The 21,722-nt window shown below is 44.0% G+C and overlaps 1 protein-coding gene across 1 annotated transcript in view; it reads right to left on the bottom strand.

The window, feature by feature from the left end:
* FBXW8 (F-box and WD repeat domain containing 8) overlaps positions 1–21,722 on the bottom strand; it is a gene marked incomplete at its 5' end in the record, with an annotated part of 45,331 nt that overhangs the window by 10,792 nt on the left and 12,817 nt on the right. The window contains 3 exons of the mRNA XM_026042891.1: positions 4,529–4,738; positions 5,774–5,970; positions 12,644–12,801. Coding sequence (XP_025898676.1) covers positions 4,529–4,738; positions 5,774–5,970; positions 12,644–12,801 — 565 coding nt within the window. The remainder of the gene's footprint in view (positions 1–4,528; positions 4,739–5,773; positions 5,971–12,643; positions 12,802–21,722) is intronic.

Raw genomic sequence — 21,722 nt, 5'->3', positions numbered from 1 at the left:
CACATGYACTTCCAGCAGAAGTCATCAAATTAAGTACAACATATGGCGCGTGCTGCTGCAAGTTTGAATTTTGTTTCTAAAGGGATGTGGAAAAAAGTATTTGGAAAGTTTACAAGCCTCAGGGGCACAGTTTCCCAGTGCAAATGCATTGAATTGCCTACTGTAAATATTGCATATAATGCTGGAAAAAAAACCCTAAAATAAAAAAAAAAAATGAATATTAACAAATGCAAGGTTGGCATATTGATACGTGCACACAGGGATAAGTGTTCTGGCTCCATMAATTTAAGGATGAGCTAAGATTTAAAAGGAGCAGGCGCGGGAGATGAGACACAATCAGAGAGAAAGGGAAAAAAAAAGAGTAAATCACACACAAAACAGCCTGTGAAAAATAAAAAAATAAAAAAGCAGTTAATATACATGAATAATGGATGTTTGATTTAAAAGCAGTTTACTCCAATATGATGTAATTTTTGACAATCGGCCAGGGAGACTATTTTGCAAGTTCTTGCCAGATATAAGTCATTGTGCGAGGCTGGTAACGCAAGAACAAGCCCCAGCCCCAAAACACGCTCTCCCTCTCAGCTCAGGATAGCGTGGGCAAAAAGGTGGCAAGCTGGTTGTTAAAACAAGAATGAATTCTCTAGTTTCCCAGATAACCGCCTTGAATATTCCTGGCACGTCCCATCGGCTACATTTCCAGAACCTGAGATCCTTACCTCAGCAGCGGTGCCAATTCTGGACTGTGCACATCAATGCACAAACAGAAAAAATGCAGATGTCAATAGAATTAGCCAATGCATAAGGGCTTCTTTGTTTTTTAACTTGCAAAAAAAAAAAAAAAAAGATTTGGAGGAAATTGCAAACATGGACAAAGCAAGGCAGCACATTGTTATTCTTCAGTAAGATTGAGGTTAATTGTTATGCTGTACAAAGACGAGGCAAGGAAAACTCCAAATCTTTCTGGAAAAAAAATATATACATATATTTATATATATATACACACACACACAYATATATAKATATATGTATAGCATTACCTGGCTTATAAAAATTACACAATTCAGATCCACGTTAAGAGCTCTTTTTCTCCTATACTTTGAAAAGAAAATGTATGTAAAACGCCTTCAAAGCTCTGCTAACGCGCTACAGCTCCGAGAACGGAAACGCTTGGGCAAATCCCGCATATTTCCATCAGTCACCAGCAAGACRTGTCTTTCTAGTGCTATGAAAACAGTTCATGAAGACCAAATTATTCATCACTGGCACGTAGCCACTGAAAATTAGAACATTTACAAGGTTCAGGGTAGTTAAGAAAGCTGACAAGCATATTTTTAAATAAAAAAAATAAGACAAAAAACTTCAGGCCTTCAGAATTCCATAGCAACTGGGACATGACACCAGAAGACACAGTACAAGCTGATCAGTAGGGAAAGGAACGGATTTTGGTTAAAATAAGGTGCCAGAAAGCTGCAAGGGCTGATATACTACACCTGCAACCTATAACATCACCCAGAGATGTCAAGTATCAGATTCAATCTAAACAAATACTTTTACATGTATACATTTATATTTTTCTAATGAGCACCAGTTCACAGCATGCTTTTCAAGTGGCTAATTCTACCGGACCCGCTCATAATTGTAACGAGCCAAAGAACTCTGTGGAAACAATGAAGACAGTCGCAAAAATCCCAGGCAGCATTTGAGGCACTGATGAGAGGAGACACGTACGKCGAGTCTCACTGAGCTGGTACAGACCAACCATCAGCTCAAAGCAGACGAAAGAGAAACAGCGGAACAAGTAATTCCCGAGACATCTGATCTCAACACATCCATCCTTTCTGTTTCTATTTCTCTGTTGTTTCTAGGATGGAGTATCTAAAATCATTAGCRTTCTCCTCCTTTCTTCCTCATGCYCCTCTTCTGAAATAACGCCCYAGTTTGTGCATAAAGGAACCCAAGATAAAGACACGTGACGAATCGTGCCTTATAATCTTGCATCCACAGATCCTGCATGCACCACAACAAGAGTATTTCAAAGCTACCTGAACTTAAATTATTTTGTATGACTACAATGAGAAGTTGCTTTGGTGAAAAAACCCCCAAATCCCCTCCTGCTGATTAGCTTCTAWCATCAATCAATGTTGAACATGTTAAGAAGTTTATCTCCTGACATAATGAGGACCACAGCCAGGTCTCGTTTAAATCTGTGGCCGCCTCTAGAGTTGCATCAGAAAATAATTTCACATACGTTGCTCAGACAGCATTCAAGCGGGTGAACACTGCTGTCCGTGATGCTGCTGCAGAGACTGCCCTCCACCCCGCACGGAGCCTGCGGTTCGTTATCTGCTCCGAACTACTGCCTGCGTGTGAACCAAAGTGGGAATAAGGCCTGGGTATTACAAGACTATGGGTTTTAATGGAAACAGTATATTCCACACCAAGTTAATCCTGCTGAAGTAACCCCTACTTAAGAAATTCCTGTTAGCTTAACAGAAAACAATGTTTCAGGACCACCAAAAATAACAGGATTAACTTTCAAGAAAGTGCATCTCGTACTTGGGCTGTCTGATGCTCAATGCAGTGAAAGTTGAACTTCTCTCCACAGCTGAGGCATTTATATCCTCTCTGCATTCCTGCCTGTCATCTCACAAGAAGCAAGTCTATGCCAAGCATTTGATGGTTTTTCTCTTCTTTTCATCACACTGACATTGAAATCCCTACGGAATAGATGTATCAAATCTCYATGCAGCTGTCAAATTTGGATAAAAATAAGAAATGATTAACTCAGTAGCATTACAGGTGCAAACCGAGGCTCAAAATAAATAAATAAATCCCACAGCAGAGGTAGGGAAGAAAATACCAAAACCCTTGAGCCAGAAGCAGCCCAGCTTTTACGCGAGTGTTTCCGAGCTCCCAAGCTCTCCTAAAGGCAGCTTGTCAACCTGTGCCCCATGTAATCACCCAGCACGGAGTCCCTTCACGTCTGCACGAGGTTCATTAGCATCACAGAAATTAGTGATTCACAGAAATTAGTGCTGCGTTTCCCTCGTGATGTCAGCCGCTGCGGCAACGCCAGGCAAGTGACGCAAGACTCAGCGCAAATGCCAAATAATTTGGAAGAAAATTGGGAAACACATCCGGCTTCACGGAGCAACGCGCGGGCTCTGAGCAGATTTCTCTGCCCTTTACGAGGTACAAAAAGCAATGCTCCCGAGTGCAGCAATTTTACCTTCTAACCTGCCACCTCTGTGGGGAAAAGAATTGGATTAGGGCAGCAAAGGAATTAATAAAACCAGCGTGGCCGCCCAGCATCTCTCACCCCAAGAGGTATTTACGGTGGCCTCGGCATTTCCCTAATGAACATGGATTTTATGGGGAAATTAGATGCAGCTGGACAGATTTATTCCTACCACAGGGCTCAGATTTATTCCTACCTAGGGTTAGCGCTAACTGAAGCTTTCCTGGTGCCAGAGGAAATGCAGTGTTTTTAGGCTGCGGAAGCAGCTCCTTGCACCGGCTCGTTCCCCGCTGCTGCTCCCGCTCCGTGCTGGGGGCTCTGCAGCCCTGTCCCTGCCGATCCCAGAAACTCCGCAGAAAATTTCCTTGCAGAGATTCAATTCCGTGACTGCAGTGTCACAGATCCAAACAACGGCTCTCGCACAAAAACCATTGAGTTTGCAAACTCTTGGAAACAGAATGTGAAAACAAAACCATACAAAAACCAACCCCCCAAACAGAGGAGATAGTGATTATTTACTGACCAAAGAATATTGAAATTAGGCAATAAACATAGTTAATGYAGACTAATCCCCCATTCTATGCTTATTCCCAGCCCTTGGTTTCACTGCAGTGCTATACTCCAGACTCGAGAGAATCAGAAGAGCTCAGCATTTCAAGAGCTTTGCAGTAATAATCCCTAGACAGTGTCAAGATGCAGACAGGATTCTAAACCCCAAAGAAATTCCATTATTTATGTTGCTAATTGGGACTGCGAGCTCCAGAAAGCACCTCCTGCATCCAGAAAAGCTGCGCTAGAAGCAAACCTCAGCCACGAGTCTGCAACAGCAATGCAAAAAAAAACCTCCTGCATGTGATTTACTGCGCTGAGAAATGCCAAAAAAAGTAGCAGGGCCTTACAGAGGGCATCAAACCCACGGCCACAATTTAGCTTCCTTTAATATAACAGTCCCAACATTCTGGGGGATGCTGAGACAAATTCTCTCTTCACCACTACTGTAGCACGGAGTTGAATCAGCTGGGCCCCACTGAGGAGCAGAAAATGCTCTGCATCTACTAGGAACCCAGTTCGACAAACAAGTCCTCACTCCAGTTCACTGGAATAAAATTGATAAAAACACCAGGTTATTTCATTATAAAGAAATATTCACTCTACTGTCGAAAGAAAAAAAAAATGAAAAGGGGAGAAGAACAGGAAGAAAATAGTCACTAGCATGAAGTTTTCTTCATTGGTTARTACTCATTGGTTAAGGTATATAAATCTCAGAAATAAATCAAAATGAAATACCTGGTTGGGTTCATTCAATAACCAGCTAAAGCTTCTGACCCCAAAGGCTGCTTGGCTAGCAGACACATCGAGACACGTGATGGGTTGACCATAAACGGAATGGAGAACTTTGCCAGGATCTTGGGATTTCAGCAGATAAACCACGTCCTCCGCTGCCGCTACTGCCACCGCGCGCYCCGTAACATCTGGAACCAGATTAAGGAAGTTGACCTAAAAGAGCAGACTTTTCATGGTTATTACAGCCAAAAATTCCATTATAGCATCACATGCTAAACTGAACACATTAGCAGGCTATCAGTTATCTTAAGGCATCACCCTTAAAAACTAAATTTACACAAAGATGGAATATCAACTTTAGCTCTGCATATCTAGGAGTTCAGCTCCTGTTCAGCTTTCCTTCTATAGAACGAGGTAGTAAAAAAAATAAAAAACAGAAGAAATTACAACAGACCACTCCAAAATGTCACATTGAGGAATAAAGATGGAATGGACACTTTTTACAGAAGAATTTAAGGACAGAAAAATTAACAAGGGACAAGCAAGAGGCCACCATAAGGCTAACGCACGCAGGGCAAATACTGTGGTTAGAGCGTGAATACAGCATCCTTAAAGGGATAACTCAGATCATTGTTTTTATCTATTGTAAAACTGAGTTAGCTTTCCAAGAGGGGATGCATCGGGAATGGTTTAGATCGCAACTTCTCACCCACTAACTACACAAGTCCGTGTCTTGCGATGGGGGAGCACGCGTCTCCAAACCTCAGTGACAGAAGGTGCAACCTACAGAAGCTGCACAATCACRTACAGCTTCACAAGTGATCCTATTAGCTCCTCTGCAATATCCTGCCTCAGAATTAATCAGATAGCACTGATCTGGAATGAGACCTTCCGTGTTAGCTCCAATTCTGCGCGAGAATACTGATTTACAAAATGAGCCAACTTAGTTTAATGTTGACAAAAAAAATAATAATTAGAAACAGCCAAGCTCCTGCACCATATGGACCTATTCATTTTCACTTGGAGCGTAAGCCAGCATTTTACCCTTGCTCTTCAGCAACAAAATCCTCATCCATTAACCTGCTACTAAATCACAGCCTCTAGCTGATAACGCTGCTTTCTAGTTCATGCAACACACTTGTAAGATTTTTGTAAGATCCCCCTCAACCATCCTCAAAATCATTWGCAGATCAGAAGCTTCTGGAGGGAGGAGCACATGGAATAAAGTTGTGTAGCCTGGAGACTCACCAATTTCTGGATTTCAAACGTTTCTGTAGTTTGCCAGAATCCTCTGTCGTCAGGGCTTTCCACTTTGACCTCGAAGCCAGATGCCGTTGCCACCAGGRCGCCCTCGGAACCGAGCGCCAGCGCCTGGATCCTCTGGTTGTGCTGGTAATGATGGATGGGCTCCCGTCCTACCATCAGGCTCCAGACGCTCACGGTCCCTGTGCACCAAGGCATAAAGCAAACAGTTCTTAACTATCCAATAACTTACCAAACATCTTCAAGATGGTTTGAAAAGAGAAGCTTAGAAATATTCTGATGAAAAGAGTGCATAMAAAGAGTATGAGTCCTGGGCAGGAAATTAGAACGCTGGGACCACACACAGCAGAAGAGCATCGGGTCAGGGCAACCCAAGGCACATCTTGTATTCTGGCATTAGGGGCTCTATTGCTGTTCTTCCTGTTGACTGTTAGATAACACTGGTATCTGCCTTGRGGAAGGCTGCCTGACCTCTGCCGCTTCTCTGCATCGGGGGAAGATCAGACTTCAAATGGATACTGAAGTTCTGGTTCGATTATATTCTTGCCCTCAATTAGCACCAGAGGAAAAGAAAAAAAACAAAGAGCATGCAAGAGAGAAAGAAAGAATCCACATTTAAACCTAAGTAATTCTGCTTCACACACAGAAGTTTTACAGAGTGAAGAATCTAAAGCTCTGCAAACAGAGCAACCATGGCAGGGACTYCAAGGCCATTCTCAACACCCAGTCTGCAACCAGCACCAAAACCTCTAACCCTCATGCTGTGGAAAACAGAAAATGCATAAGAATTCAGTGCTTTCAGAAAGCATTTTTTTCCAGTGTAGATCACCAGCAATCTATTTAAAAGCATTAAGCTGAAGATTTAAATATGAGTAACAGAGAGCAATCAGGAGCGTATGGCAGAACAGACGGGCCAGACAGCACYGGAGACTTGGGGGCCACCTCTGCACTGGATTAACAGAGAAGCAATCTTCAAGCCTGACAGGCCGGAGCTGCAGAAGCCTCCTCTACTTTAGCACGAGCATTAATGATGAAATGATTAATGGGAGCTCTTCCTTCAAAAGGAGACATAAAAGCCCTGACAGGCAGCTGTGGACGGGCACCAATGCCAGTTTGCAAACACTCCTCCCGTGTCCCAAAGGAGGCAAGGCAAGAGTGTGGTAATGAAACTGCACGTAGCAAAATGGTATCTAAATGAGTTTAAATTGATTTATGCTTGCTTTTGTAAAGATTATTTCGTGTCTGGAARGTGCTACCCATGTGAAATAATGCAGATAATCCTTAAGATCCCTGTCTAATGGCACTCCCACTGYATATTTATATTCCTCGCCATGGGAATGAGCCCCATAATGGGGACCATTTTTGTTTTATTAGGGATGCATATTTAAATTAATCTGCTATTTGCCTAAACAATTAGCTGCCTCTGTTTGTTTACACAAAGCCAAAACTGCAATTAGGCTTCCATCAAAAAGATAAGCCCCGACTAAAACTGTCCCGACGGAGTCRTAAGGGCTCAGAGCAGAACTTCCCAAAATTACTGCTTAGCATAATGGTAATTACGTTAATTGCTTGAAAGGTAAATAACGGCTAAACTGGTTTCAGAAACACAACGGTAGCCCCACTGCACAGTCTCACTTAAACCAAGTTAACAAATGTACACGGGCTGCGATTTCCTCCAAGAGGAACCTGCCCAGCGCGGAGCGTCGGCAGCGGCTTCCGCCACGGGCCGAGGGAAGCGCAAGGCCCGGCCTCACGCGGCCTGTCCAGCAGCAGCTCTGACCTCACGCGGCCTGTCCAGCAGCAGCTCTGACCTCACGCGGCCTGTCCAGCAGCAGCTCTGACCTCTCCAGCTGAACTGGGGGAGGTTACAGCCACATTTTTCAGCAGACAGCGAAGAGCACTGCTAGGCTCCCCTGGGTAGGGCCCCACTCGCACCCTCATTTTTGGGGGGGCATTTTCACTTTTGCCAAGGAAGAAGGGATGCTGACTTGCTCCCAGTGCTGCTTTGCAATGAGCATTTCACTTGACTTGTATTACTGAGTGTATTTAAGTTTTGCAGAATATCCAAAATTAAAAAAGGTCCAAGWCTCACAAGCCTGTTCTGGCCAAACAAACTGAAAAAAATGGAATTCAGTTTGCTCTCCAAATCTAGGGGAAAAAAAAAAACTTATTATTCAGTACTGCGCTCTGCTCAGAGCAGGTACATGCCTTTTTACCAAACATTCAACAAAGTCCATCCATTCAAGGCATCTAAAATTAACATTAGGCAACCACAGCATGTGCAACACCCAATGCATAAGGTGATGCAAAACATCCCAGATAATATCCAAGAACAAATGGCTTGCACAGTCATAAGTCAGAGCCTGTTTAACGAGGGAGCATGACACAAGGAGTGGAAAGGAGAATTGAAAAGGAAAGCAAAGAGCAAGAGGGCTTCACTCCAGATACAGTGCAAGGCATTTACGAGTGTGCAAGCCTTTGCCCTAGTCAATCATGTTCAAGAGCAGGAGTAAAGGCCACCCTTACAGTTAAAGTCACTGGTGTGGCGACATAAAAAAAAAAATAGGCGTAAGATTTACCAGTGCAGATGAGATCACTGACATCTTTCTGCATCCAGCAGTGGCTAATACTTCATTCTCAACAAAAGAAAATCTCTGCTAAGGTGAAGCTGAGGTTGCAGGCATACAGTATTTTTTGTGGTGGGGGGAGAGGAAGGGAGGAAATATTGGGCAGATTATACACCGAATAATGCTAAAATCTGCGCTCTTAATCTATTACTGCACTGAATACTAACAGCAACTCTTCCAGCTGATACAGACTTTAGCGTTTGCCTGTATTTCAACTCAGCTCAAGAAAACAACTTAAGTGCAAGAAAATGATTAAGGTTTTTGGTTTAAATGCTTAAATGCAAGTCTATTGTGCCTTACCAGTGCCTGCGAACCCGACAGCCCAGTTTTAGAAAGCATCAATGGGGTATTTCATATGCACTTTCCATAGCAAAGGTGAACGACTGGAAGCTGCTGAGTGCTAACAGTCTCATATGTTCCTTCCTTACAGCTGGAAGCACAGAGGACAYGCTGCAAAGCAGCTCTCTTACATCTTGTTTCACAGAAGTCTCTCTCTGGTTCAAGATGTGACGCTCCTGCCATGAAACCAAGTGCCTCTATTCATCTAAAATGCTCTCATCCCACAATATGGGAAGGTTGGACAAGCAGAGACAAATAAGAAGGCAACATCGCATCTCTCGAAATCACAGCGAGACGTCCCAGCTCGTAACCACAGGGGAGGAGAGCGGCGCGCGGCCGGCAGCAGCCGCCCGGCACGCAGGCGGAGCGAGGGCCGCGTTGCGGCGCGGGAGCCTCGCGGCCCATCCCACAGAACAGCAGCGCCGAGGGCAGCAGCTCGCCCTGCCCACGGTGCATAGCTGGGCAAAAAGGAAAAAGATACACGCACGGAAAAGCAAAAGGCACAAATACAGAGTTGTATATAGGCTGGAGTAGGAAATCTGGACGTGCTCATGGTTCTTGGGTTCGTTCACTGCAGCTCGTAAGCAACAGCACGAAGGTCAGAATCTGCTAGTTCACGTTGTCTGCACAACACTGCTGTCTGAAGATCACATCCCTGACCTGTTTTAAGCCATAAATAAATAAATTCTATATGTACTTTTTTCCCTCCAGATGACAAGGCTTATACTTCATTCCCAACTGCATGACATGAGAGCAAGACTTCCTAGATCTTGATGTGAAGGCACACACTATTTGGTGAAACAGGGAGGAGTTTGCATCCACAGCCATCCATATAGACAAGACAGCAGCTAAAGTATAATGTGCTAGTAGGAGTAGTATCTAGCAGGAATCTAGTAGGAATAAACAGAGTGCTGCATGGTGGATAATTTTCTGCAAAGACTCATTCCTTTATTCAAGGCAGCCTCTGCTTCCTGCTCTACTTTGCAGCATGTTCTGGCACTTAGAAGAATGCTCCAAATACATCCCTCTGATTTTGACCATTGCAAATGGGCTACGGACAACAACTGTCAGCAGCTTTAAGAGCACAGCGGACCAGACTGCAATTCTCTACTGCAGTGAGGAGCAGTGCCAAAACCCCTTCGTGGTGGCTGCCAAGAAGCAAGAGCACCTCCCGGCGCCGCAGGAGCCGAGTCCCTCTGCTCCAAGGAGCTGCTTTGCAGCTTGTGAAGTACCGTGGACTCTTCCCAAACCTCAAACTCTTCACAAACCGAAGCACCACCGTGGTTGGGACAGCACCACATCCCCTTCACACACACACGAGTGGCGCACAGCACTTAAAAAATAACCCCCAAGAAGCAGGTTCTGGTGTTGCACCGCAGCGCATTCACATGGAAAGGCTGCGGAGGGCAGGGGCGGAAGCTGACGGCTGCAGGAGACCGCTGCTCCCCGAAGCTGTGGCCGGCGGCCAGCGGCAGGCGAGCGCGGAGCAGATGGAGCCCTGGCACGGCCGCTCCTGTCCCTGCATTAGCAGCATCTGCTCATTACCCACAACCCTCGCGCGCTGCCGCTAATGCTCCAGGAAAAGCATTTTGATTTGATTCATTTCAGTTCGGTAACGTGCAACACAATTAGTGGTAAAATCAAACTGGCCGCCTGCCCGTGCTGACAATGGGAAACAAGGCAGAAGAAATATGAGGCCAGTGGGCTGGAATTCCAAAATCACAACTGTGGCTCGCGCTGCCAAGTCGCGGTGCCCCAGGTGTGCACGCAGCGCCCCTGCTGAGCACTGGCACGGGCAGAAAGGCTCTGCTCGCTCCCTGCTTGCTTCCCTCTTGTTTACCTCTCCCTGCAGCTCGCTTCCAAGAGGCTCGACACTGTCGGGAACGCTCAGCGGAAGCCACAACTCTGTTCCTCCCTTGCTGCCGTCGTGGAGCTGCAATTCACTTCCGACACCAGTGGCGCAGTGCAGCCTTTCCCCTCTGCGCTCCCTGCGCCTCGGGCGGCCGTTTCCTACTGTCAGGGCAGGGAGCAGCGGCGCGCGGCGGGCAGGGGACGGGCAGGGGACAGCAGTGTGCGGCAGGCAGGGGACGGCAACGCATGGCGGGCAGGGAACGGCAGCCTGCGGCGGGCAGGGAGCTCTGTCCTGCCGGGGCTGCCAGGGGCATCGCGGCTCCGAGCGCGCCGGGCCGCGGCGGTGACGTCCCATCCCGCCTCCAACACGCGCAGATGGGGCCACGCTGCTGCGGAACGTGCAACAAAGAGGGAAGGGAGCTGCACGAGGGCACACAGTGAAACGTCTTCTCTGCAGAGCCTTCCCCCCGGCACTAAGCTTAAAATCCTTCTCTCCACCCAGCTGTAAACGGGTGCTTTGAGAGGTGAGCATTGGTATTGACAACTTTTGCAATTCTCTATTGCTGCAGAAAACAATCAATTTTGATGAAGACTCTAAAAGAGCAACTTCAGGACACAGCCAAGTACAATTCCTACCTAAAAGGATAAGGCTGCCCATCTTTATGCACACTCATTTATCCACAACACACAAAAAAATAAGAGACAYGAGATATTAAGAAAACAACATCAAAAATGAGTCCAAAACCCAAAGCAAACAGGTTATTAGATTAGTTGTAGAAGACCCTCTGCTATTCTTGTTTGCCACACTGGATGAAAAGGCAGCTCTAAGGCTACCGCTGAGTGTTACAATGTCCTGTGACTCAAGTAAATAATATTAAATTAATGACATTCAGTAATACCAGAACCACTGGTCTCACCAAATCCTGCCATCAACCACTTTGAGCAGCAGCAAAGCATGATGGCATAAACCAGAAAAACAATTAAGAACGTGGGTCATCTTAAACATTTGTTTTTAGACATAAAACATTAAATTTACTGTAAGTATACGCATTAGGGATTTTATTTCTTTTATCTTTTGGCTTTGCTTCTACATGCAAATGCCAGGACCAAAGAATGGAACTGGAACTTTAGAAAACTTTTGAACTGGAACTTTAAAAACTGGAACTTTAAAAAACTCTTGATTCATAGCAAAGGACAGGTTTTTAAGTGTCAAATCACACAATGTAAAGACAGMCAAAGTCAGATGACAGGAGTTAAGTTCTGCCTGGGCAATTCCCTAGACCCGGCCTGTCTAGCGCTGCCCAATCTTGACCTTTTCAATTGTCRTTCCCATGTTCTGCAGTTGTACAGGTGGTGTTTGGCTCTTGCTCTCCATCYTGTAAACACCTCTAAATATATTTGAAATGATGTGTATAAAGAGCATTCTATTATTTTCATTAAGTATCCAGTCACAGTTTTTATTTCTCTATACCAAAACCCGATACATCAAAACAGACTTGCCAAACCTTTYGTTTTAATCCACATATAACAACTCAACACTAAATTAATACTTCAGTTAAGGAAAGGTGCATCTGCACACTGCACAAGGAACCAGAGGATACAGTTTAATCAGACAAGCAGGTTTATCTGTATTCCCACAACAAAGCTTCAGGGCACCCTAAGGGGGAGCAAGCAGAGGGGAGGGCTGSTGGACAAAAATTTAATATTTTTACAACAAAGCAAGTTATTTGCTTAAGATAGCTTGGCTGGACTGCAGCCTGGCACTCAAGCTTTGCATTTCCAGGAGGAATTAAACATCAGTTTTAATGGGTGTTGTGTTCCAATGCCTCCTAATGCATTTAGGGTTATTGGCCAACTTTCTCACATAAAAGCAAGTGTGTGTGTGTACACAGGATTACCGGCACACAAAAAGCTGAGCACAGCTGCTTCCTTTTTGTAAAGCTTTTTTGTTTTTTTCTCTCATTTTTCTCCCCCCTCTTTTTAAAAAAAAAAAAAGACAAAAAGAGACAAGACAGGGAGCAGGGCTGTGGCTACTCACCGTCCTCGTAGGCGGCTGCAGCCAGGGCGCTGTTGATCCGCACAAAGGAGACGTGTGGCGGAGCTCCAGCGTCGCCGGGCCCCTGCACGGCCTGCAGGAGRGGTGCCGCGTGGTCCCAGGCGCGCGTGTCCCACAGCCGCACGGCCCCGGATGTATAGCTGCAAAAGGAGCCCGTTAATCACCCCCAAAACACAGGCAAAGCGGCTGCTGCTGGGGGAGGGAGCAGGAAATCACAAGTTCTTAAAGCCCAACACTATGATGAATCATAGAATCATTATGGTTGGAAAAGACCTTCATGATGACCACCCATCCTAGATGGATTCTCGTCCTGTTTGCATAATTTTGTATACAGTTCTTTTCATTTTAATCATTTTATTCCCACCGACTGAACGCAGCATCAGACCCAATAAGCCAGGCGGGTAAAACAGAGCTACAAGAATGACAGGASCTAGCTACCACAGGCCATCAAGGGTCAGTATTAACAGAGAGGGTGCAAGCAGATCTGGGCACAAGGGGAGAAGTTAATCAGTAAAAGGTGTAAAGTAGAGCATAGCAAAATTTTAATTTGTTCCTTTTTGGTCTTTAAACACTTGCAATTGCGTCTGAACCAGAGAGTAGCTTCTTCTTCAGAGTATTAATGTGCACAGGTACAAGCATTCACATGCAGACAACCAGCCATCTGACCGCTCCTTGTAGGAATAAACCTCTCCAAGCCTTGTCAGTGGRTCAGATTTGCCTGCATCTCTGAGAACTGATTTGTTCGTACAATTAAGCATTATCTTAGAATTAAGGCAGTTCCTGCTTCACTCTGCTAACCAAAAAATAAAAGAAATTAGCTTCTGAGGAAATAATGAATACACCATAAGGAATGAAGATGGTAACACTGCAAGCAACACACAACTCCCTCTACGCTACCTGTGTTGAAGCACACACCAAAAATACACGTATTTCAGAGAAAGGACTCTTCCCACTATCAAAGGTCTGCCCGGAAAGACATCTGCTCTCCCATGTTTTTGAGGAAAAAAAATCCACAATTCTGCAGAACTGTATTAAGAAAATTGTTATTTACAAAGCAGATGAAGGTGCTCAATACAGGTTCTGGAGATGCAGGACTCACCAACATTGAGAACTCAGGATCCAGCATTACAGTACCACAATAAACGCTCAAATTTCTTTAGTAAGAGAATTTAACTGACTCAAATTTTAGTTTGAACCGATCTCTTTTTCTGGAGGAAGAACCTCAACCATCCATACTGCTAAACTCAAAGTGCACCAGCAACACAGCACATTTCCAGCTACCAGCTTGAATAAATGTGACTGCAATTCTCACGTCCTTGGGCTGGGACAGGAACTGCCTGTTCCGGGCAAGCTCCGCATGGCAGCACCGCCCTGCAGCCTTCTCTTGCTCATCCTCTTCCTCACCCGTGGTTAAGAGGTACCAGGAGCCCGTGAACCAAAGCAAAGGGCCTCAGAGCTGCTACAAGGAGGTGCGGGAAGCACAACTGAGTGGAGGTCTGGGTTTAAGTAGGGAATCACAACAGGGAAAGGGGAGATAAAAACCGTCTTCCCAGCTGACATCCTACTCTGTTGGCCACCGACACCCATCTCCAGCGCACGCTGGGCCCGGAGCAGAGCTGCACGGGAAGAATTTCAAAACACAGATGAAGCCAATTCACAGCCTAAAATATTCATGGTTCGACTCCCTGCTTTCAATGATGTTGTAAAGAGCAGCATACTTCCAATTTGTAACCACAACAAAGGGCTTTGGGACTATTAACGTCTTGCAGTAAAAAAAATTAAAAAGGCTGCTTATTTCAGATAATTGGCAAATTTGTCATAGCAATATACGGCTCAAGTGTAACATATGCTGCACTGAACAGTTCCTGCTCCTGGGTAATTTCAGTATTTCTGCTCATTCTCTACTTTACACGTCCCCATGAAAAATCAGATTGGTTTACCACCTACTGACCGAAGGACTCAAGTCTTTGGCCCCGGAGCAGGCACAGGGTGGCTGAGGCTGGAAGGGAGCACTGGAGATCATCTAGCCCACAGCGCCAAACTATTTCAGTTACTGACTCTTCTATTGAGATGCCTACCTGAAGATCACACACGTTTCTGCTGGAGTGAAATAACTTTCTAGATACATCAATAGATTCTATTGTCTATAATACTAACAGCATTCAAGAGAAGCTATTTTCTTTTTTTTTTTTTTCCCTTCTACTGAATGTACTACGGTGATATGGCAGGTACATGCTCCAACACCTTCTAAAATAAAGCTGGAAATGCTTGGCTGTCTGGTTTTGAGGGGGAAAAATACTACACATCCTGCCCAATTTACTTATTTTCGAAGGATGTAAAAACGTGACCTTCCTGAATACAAAAGGCAAGAAGAAAACTTACAAACCTAAGTTTTTCCCTCTCTAGATATCTTTTGTATGACACCTTTCCGAAATACTCCATCCACAAAGCATCCAGCTTTCAGTTCGGGTGGACAACCTCCTCTCACCATGCACCAGACCCGGCCTTCCTTCTCCCGGAGCATCACCAGAGCTCTTCTGCCTGAGGAACCTGGTGAACTTGCGGTTCACTTCTCTCTCGACAGTTAAGCAGAAGCCATTTACACTTACTGTAATGGAAGACAGTGTTAACTCCCAAAATTTTCAATAAAATATAAATACAGCTTGGCTTATTCCAGCTCCCCTCTCCAAAAGAAAAGTACTTTTCTCAAAACAGAGGCATTTAGATGCACATTTCACAAATATTGAAGAGCTGTTTTTCACGTTACGTATTAAAAGTGCTTCCACAAAAACCAGCATCTGCAAAAACTGTAATGCAGAATTTTAGTTTCCGGTCTTATGATCACTTCAAAAAAGATTTCTCCACAGCTTGGACCCAACTTGCGAGTATCTTGGTGATAATAAGAGTCTTCTTCAACTGTTAAAATCCTGCTAAGCAGAACAGCATTTCCCTATTCTTAAACTTATTCCAAATCCAGAAAAGAAAAAGAGATGGAAAATAATATATATATGCCTCAGTGGATATAAGTGGGAAGCAATGACAAAAGACATGGGATACATTTTTCTAACTATACTACTTCTTGAGAAGCCAGTTCTGTAATTCTGGACTGATAGGTAAAAACCTGTAAAAATTGCTCTGCAATTTACACTTGAGCTTACAGATAGCAATAAAAACCTTGCTGAAATGGAGGAATGACAGTATACAATATAGAGGAACTGGAAAAAAAAATACATTCATATGGCACCTACAAACATATCAGGAACAAAAATACCTGCTCGCTAATCAAAAGCATTTTGACTTCTTTTTATGGCAGTCATGTCAGAATGAGATGAACACTTTCCTCGTGCCCTTGCACATGAATGGGAGCAGAAGACTGTAGGGGAAGGAGCTGGGGTTAAAAGCTGTCGAGGTCCCACGGTGGCTGGGCAGCAGGTGGTRAAGAGTGGAGCAAATGCAGGAGGAGGAAGCCACCGGCGCTGGGCACCGCTCTTATGAAGTGGCACTGAAGAGGCCGACAATTTTGCAAGGAGAAAAACATCATGAAACTGGTCAAAATGCAGGATTGCATCTGCAAAAGCTCAACTGTGCTGGAGAGCAGTAGCCAGAACAAATTTGGGAAAGAGGAGGAGGGGGCGGCTGATCTCTCTCCAGAGCCCCAGATGTCTTTATCGTTGCCTAATGACAATTATACTCAACCAATTAAGACCCTGCTATCACAGTTGCATTGTTMGCAAGCCTTTGGCCCTGCAAGCTGATGGCTGTCTAATTAGTGTTTGTGCAAAGTACAACTGCAACTAATATATAAACTGACAAATACACAAAAGAAAAACTGTTAACGGGAGCATTTTCTAAACAGTAGAGACTTTACTCATTTAGTCCATGGCAGCAACAAACTGCTTCCCTTCACGCCTCTCGTGCTGCTGGCAGTGCCCAGTATTCCTGCCAACAAGTGGGTTGACGAGACCATCGCTGGGCTTCTGGTGGAGGCAGATGCTGGTGCAAGCCCATCTAGTCCACGTCAAGGACACCCTTCCAGGGTGCATCTTTCTACACTATGATGTCTGAACACCAAAGATTGCAAACGAGGCACCTCGCACATGGGTTTCCTTTTCATAATTTCTCTAAAGAATTCATAGCAGGAAAACTGAGAGAAAGAAGAAAGAAAAGCCCATGGTTCACAGTCAGGTTGGGTTTCCAGACGGCAAAGTCTGTTCAGTTTCCAGATACCTGCGGTGATCAACAAAACAAAACAACAAAAATCCAACAATTTTGTTTCAGGCAGGCAGTGACCATCTGTTAATACTCAAAAGATCTTGTTATGAATCCTTGCAGTGTCATGTATTTTAGTGAGGTCAGTAGGAATTTTGCTCAAGCAACCATCTCCAGCCACAGTGCAGTTTAAACAGATGTATGTTGAGAAGCAAGTGAAATAACAATTATTTTGCATTGTCCTGCTGCAACGAGCATCTCAAATCGTTCCTCCTTATTCCACCACAAGCATACAGCCAGTCCTTGATGTATCTAGGAAATGATCACTTCGGCGGGTTTAAGGATAAGGTTCAGTGAAATATGCAAACCCAAAAGGCAAATGCCTCCATCAGCTTGATCAAATTGCTCTCGAAAAGCTTCTTCCSCTCTATAAGCCTCAAGAAAGTGATAATTCACTTCAAAAACCTCTTTATCAAACCACTTTGAGGCAGATACCTGAATTGCAATACACATAATAGCACAGCTATAAATGGGTTCCTTAAACCACTTTATTTTCAAAATTAGATTCCATGACTCCTCCTGGTGTGAGCGGAATGACAGACAAGCTTAGATTCCTGAACCACAATCTCGCACGCCTCGTGGAGTATGGCTGGATGAAGGTTAGAGATTCCCAAGCCTTCCYATGTCCTCATTTCCAGTTACTTCGGGACGCTCATTTTGACCCTACATACTTAAAAGATAGCTCAGCTAAGGGATTGCTAAATGGAAGGAGTCAATAAAAACAGTCTAGCAGCAGTTGAACATAAATGTGGGAATAATAGGCCCTACTTCCTTCATGTGGCAGAAAGGAATACAAATGATAAAAAAAAAAAGATTTTTATGTACGTATATGTATATGTATATGTATATGTATATGTATATGTATATGTACATGTATATGTATATGTATATGCTACTAAGTGGAATGGCAGAAAGCTACATCTCAAAAAAAATACGGAAAAAAAAAATCAGATGGAGATAAAGCCAAACCTACTTGAAATTACCATAATAGTAGTAAAACTCGAAGGAGGAAAGTAATGTTCCTGATACCAACGACACGTTATTTTGGGTTGCTTGCTATATAAAATGGCAAATAAAAAAATAAAAATCAACATGTGCTAAGATGATCTGGGAACAGTTGAACACTTAATGTGCAGGATGTGTTCGGAACAAGCCCCCGATCAGCTCCCAKACTCTTCTGCTGGGCACTTCACTTTCCAGTTCACAAGCCAGGTTTCATCTGCAGCCACGCAGGCAAAAGCTGCTCTGCAGAGAGCAGCCTCATCCTTTGTGGGGTCATCCTTGGCCTCATCCTTACGGAGTCAGCTCGCAAGCTCRCCGTCTGGAAGGGGGTCAAGCTCCTGGGAACTGCAGGCAGCCCTTCTSTGCCTCATCACTGCTGTCTGGAACAAAATGAACACTCCACCACCCTTAGAATTTCCACATACCTCACTTTCTTGCTTGTTTAAGTGGATGCAAATGTAATTTCAAAAGAACAGGAACAAGCAAAACGTTAAATGGGAAGCAAAACCTTTTAACGAACACTTACGAAGTAGAAGTTAAAGAAAGTCGAACTGTCTCTAATAATTTCATTTAAAGCCAGCAATTCCTCCCCACCATCAGTTAGACCAAGGCTCCAGCGGCTTGCAGCAGCTCAAGTCTATTAATTAAACTGGCTGCTCCAACCAAGGAAACATATTACCGTGGGTTCGGCCTAAGGCTGCTACCAGGGAGGTGAAAAATGTTTCCTTCCAAGTGAATTCATGAGGAATTACGAAGCAATTTGGGAATTACTGCTGCTATATCAGCCTTAGCGTTTCACAAAGCAATAAGCTACGCTGAATCAAATAAACAACGGCTCCGACTGCAGAGCCGAGAGAAAACAGCCTTCGCAGGATACGCAAAGCGGCACGTTCMCATCTTGGGAGGAGCGCAAGCTGCAGCACAGCGGAGAGGAAAAGCCTCAGCTGAACTTTAAGGTGCTGATGGCAACGACGCAGAGGTCACAAGGTGTGAAAACTCTGAAAATGAAACACCCAAGAAGACGGCCCGCGAGAGGCAGGTGATAATCTGCCCTGCACAGGAAGATGAGGCCTTACGAGCTCGACAGCAGCAGCTGGCACTGGGGAACCGTGGGCATCAGCGCACGTAGAAGGCAGCCACGCGATCCGCGGCGCGCAGCAGGAGCTGCAGGCGCACGGAGAGCTTCCCGCCCAGGCAGAGCCGCAGAGGGGCGTCAGGAAGAGTCACTTTCAAGCCACTGCTATTCATTTCACCTCATCTTTTCACAAGGTGACAGAGGAGCCAGCGTGTTTKTTACTTAACCCAACCTCACCTGACCGGGTGTTTTGTCTCCCGAGCCCATGATGTCGTGCCACGTGCAGCCCTCCTCAAGCTGACACACACTGATGTTCTTCACTTCTTAACAGTGACAGGGACGAGCGAAGAGAACACAAAAGGCTCGGAGAAGGCTGAAGAGGACGGCGGGGATTGCCCCAGTCTTTCTTACTGCTTCATTTTGCAGGCTCTCAAGCCGCAGGAGCAGAGAGAGAAACCTACCTACACTGTAACATTACACAAGTGAAATTCAAGCAATTAATTAAGGAAGGTTTTAGTCAGGCTGCTTAAAAATTCAGTTTGTTAACTTATATTCATTTTCATGACTAATTAATATTTTGGTTTCCTCAGGTCTGCATGCTGAATTAAGATGCAAGAGCTAATAATAAATGCCTTGGGAATTCTCCATGAGCCCTATGGCCAGAAAAAAACAAATTAGATGAGAGTTGACATTAAGTTTTTAGAAGCGCAGAAAAGTGTTTTCAAGCCTTTCAGGCTAGTTTCACACATTGTTAGAAAGCTAAAAGGCATTTAAAAAAAAGTCATTGGCAGGTCACCTTTGAGTAAGAGGAAAGCTGTACAGGGAAGTTACTGTAGAGAACAAAGAAATTATATAGAGAGTGGTAACTCTCTCACTGGTCTGCGTGTTCCACAGAATGGCTTAACTGGAAAGCCCCAGTGGTTCCAGGACGCTGCAATATTTAAACTGTAACACCCAAAAGACTTCCTCAAAACAAAGACAACTGTATGAAAGTTMTTACAGTGCAATTTCGCAAAAGACAAAATCAAATTGTGTCATAAAGCAGACCTCAAACACATAATTCCCCTAAATAAATGGGATATTTTTAAAAGCACTTTTGCCTTTGCTGAGCATTGCTACCCAAATTCAGAAGAAAGATGGTCTGTGTCAGCTGTAGTCCTCCCTGACCAGKGCAGCAGGGCTTCTCTGCTGATGTACGAGGCACTCAGAGCCACCGATTGAGCCAAAGAATAAAACAGCCAGGAAAGGAGACAGTACGTACTGGGGGAACAGGGAAACCTCTGAATGGAAAATGTCAAGGAGCCAAGGGCTGATTTAAGGAGTCAAGAGTCAAGGGCTGATTTAAGGAGGATTTAAGATTTTATTGGAAAAAGGTGAAAAAAAATCTAGGCATTTCAGGTCAAAACCATATATATTTAAGCACAGTGAACCTAAGCAATGCTAATTTATAAGACTCAAGCAAGCAGAATTATAATTTCTTAGTCAATTGTAACTTAAAAAACAAACTGCATTCAAGATGAATACAGAAAGAGGGGGGCGTCACACAACATCTCTTTAAAGGCGATCCTTGGAGACATGCAACCATAGAAAGGCTGTGAATACAACATTGATTGGGAGTGAGGTAACCACAAACACCACCGTCTCAAATGAAAAGGGATTCAAGGCCTGACCCAGAAAACAAGCCTCGTAACCACTGGGATAAAATTTTCATGATAAACACAAGACGCTCYGCATGCCGGCCAGATTGAATTATCTGATGTCAGACAGCGAACGCAAGGCTCAGAGAAAGAGGAGCTGCTCACAGCCACCCTCAACTCACAGCTCAAGTTGCACTTAATCAATCTTTGATATTCTGCCATCTCCTGGTTGAGCTTTGGCAGCAAGAGGGAGAAAACACAGGAGAGCACAAGAAAACAGGAGCATTTCTTTTAATAAGAGCTCATCCTTCGTGGCTCACTCTTACCTCCTTCCTTGAAGTTAATCAAGTTCAGACTATGCCTCTTCCATGCACAGGATGTTTTAGATCACCCTGTCCATCCACAACTTGCAAAAATTCCTTTTCGGGAGGATTAAGAAAATTGCCACAGCAGCTTTTATTTATATATACACATATATAAATATATATATATGGTATAATATATAGTATAATATATAATATGTAAATTATATATATACGGTGTGTGTATATGATATGATATAAATTATATATATACGGTGTGTATATATATACGGTGTGTGTATGATATATGTGTATATATACACCATATATATATATAAACGGATGGTATATGGTATATATATTGTGTATATATATACACACACACCATATACCATATCTATATATTTATATATTTATATATTTATATATTTATATATTTATAATTTATATATTTATAATTTATATATTTATAATTTATATATTTATAATTTATATATTTATATATTTATATATTTATATATTTATATATTTATATATTTATATATTTATATATTTATATATTTATATAAAAAGTCCACTTTCCAGTGAAGTTTGAGGCACTATGCTGAAGCACGCAGGGTCAGACACAGAGCAGAGGTTCAGAATGCCGAGTATGTGTGCCTGCTCCTGCATTTCTGCTGCAGGAACCTTCTTCTCCCACCTTTCCCATTTCTCTAACGATTCTCTGCTCTCCCAAGAGCTCAAGTGGCGCCTCCCGAAGCCAGGGAGCAGCTGCT

The sequence above is a fragment of the Nothoprocta perdicaria genome, unplaced genomic scaffold, assembly GCF_003342845.1.
Source record: "Nothoprocta perdicaria isolate Ctin4 unplaced genomic scaffold, notPer1 scaffold_317, whole genome shotgun sequence".
Classification (NCBI taxonomy): Eukaryota; Metazoa; Chordata; class Aves; order Tinamiformes; family Tinamidae; genus Nothoprocta; species Nothoprocta perdicaria.
Note: the sequence above shows the minus strand (reverse complement) of the source record. Positions and strands in the feature narration are given on the sequence as shown.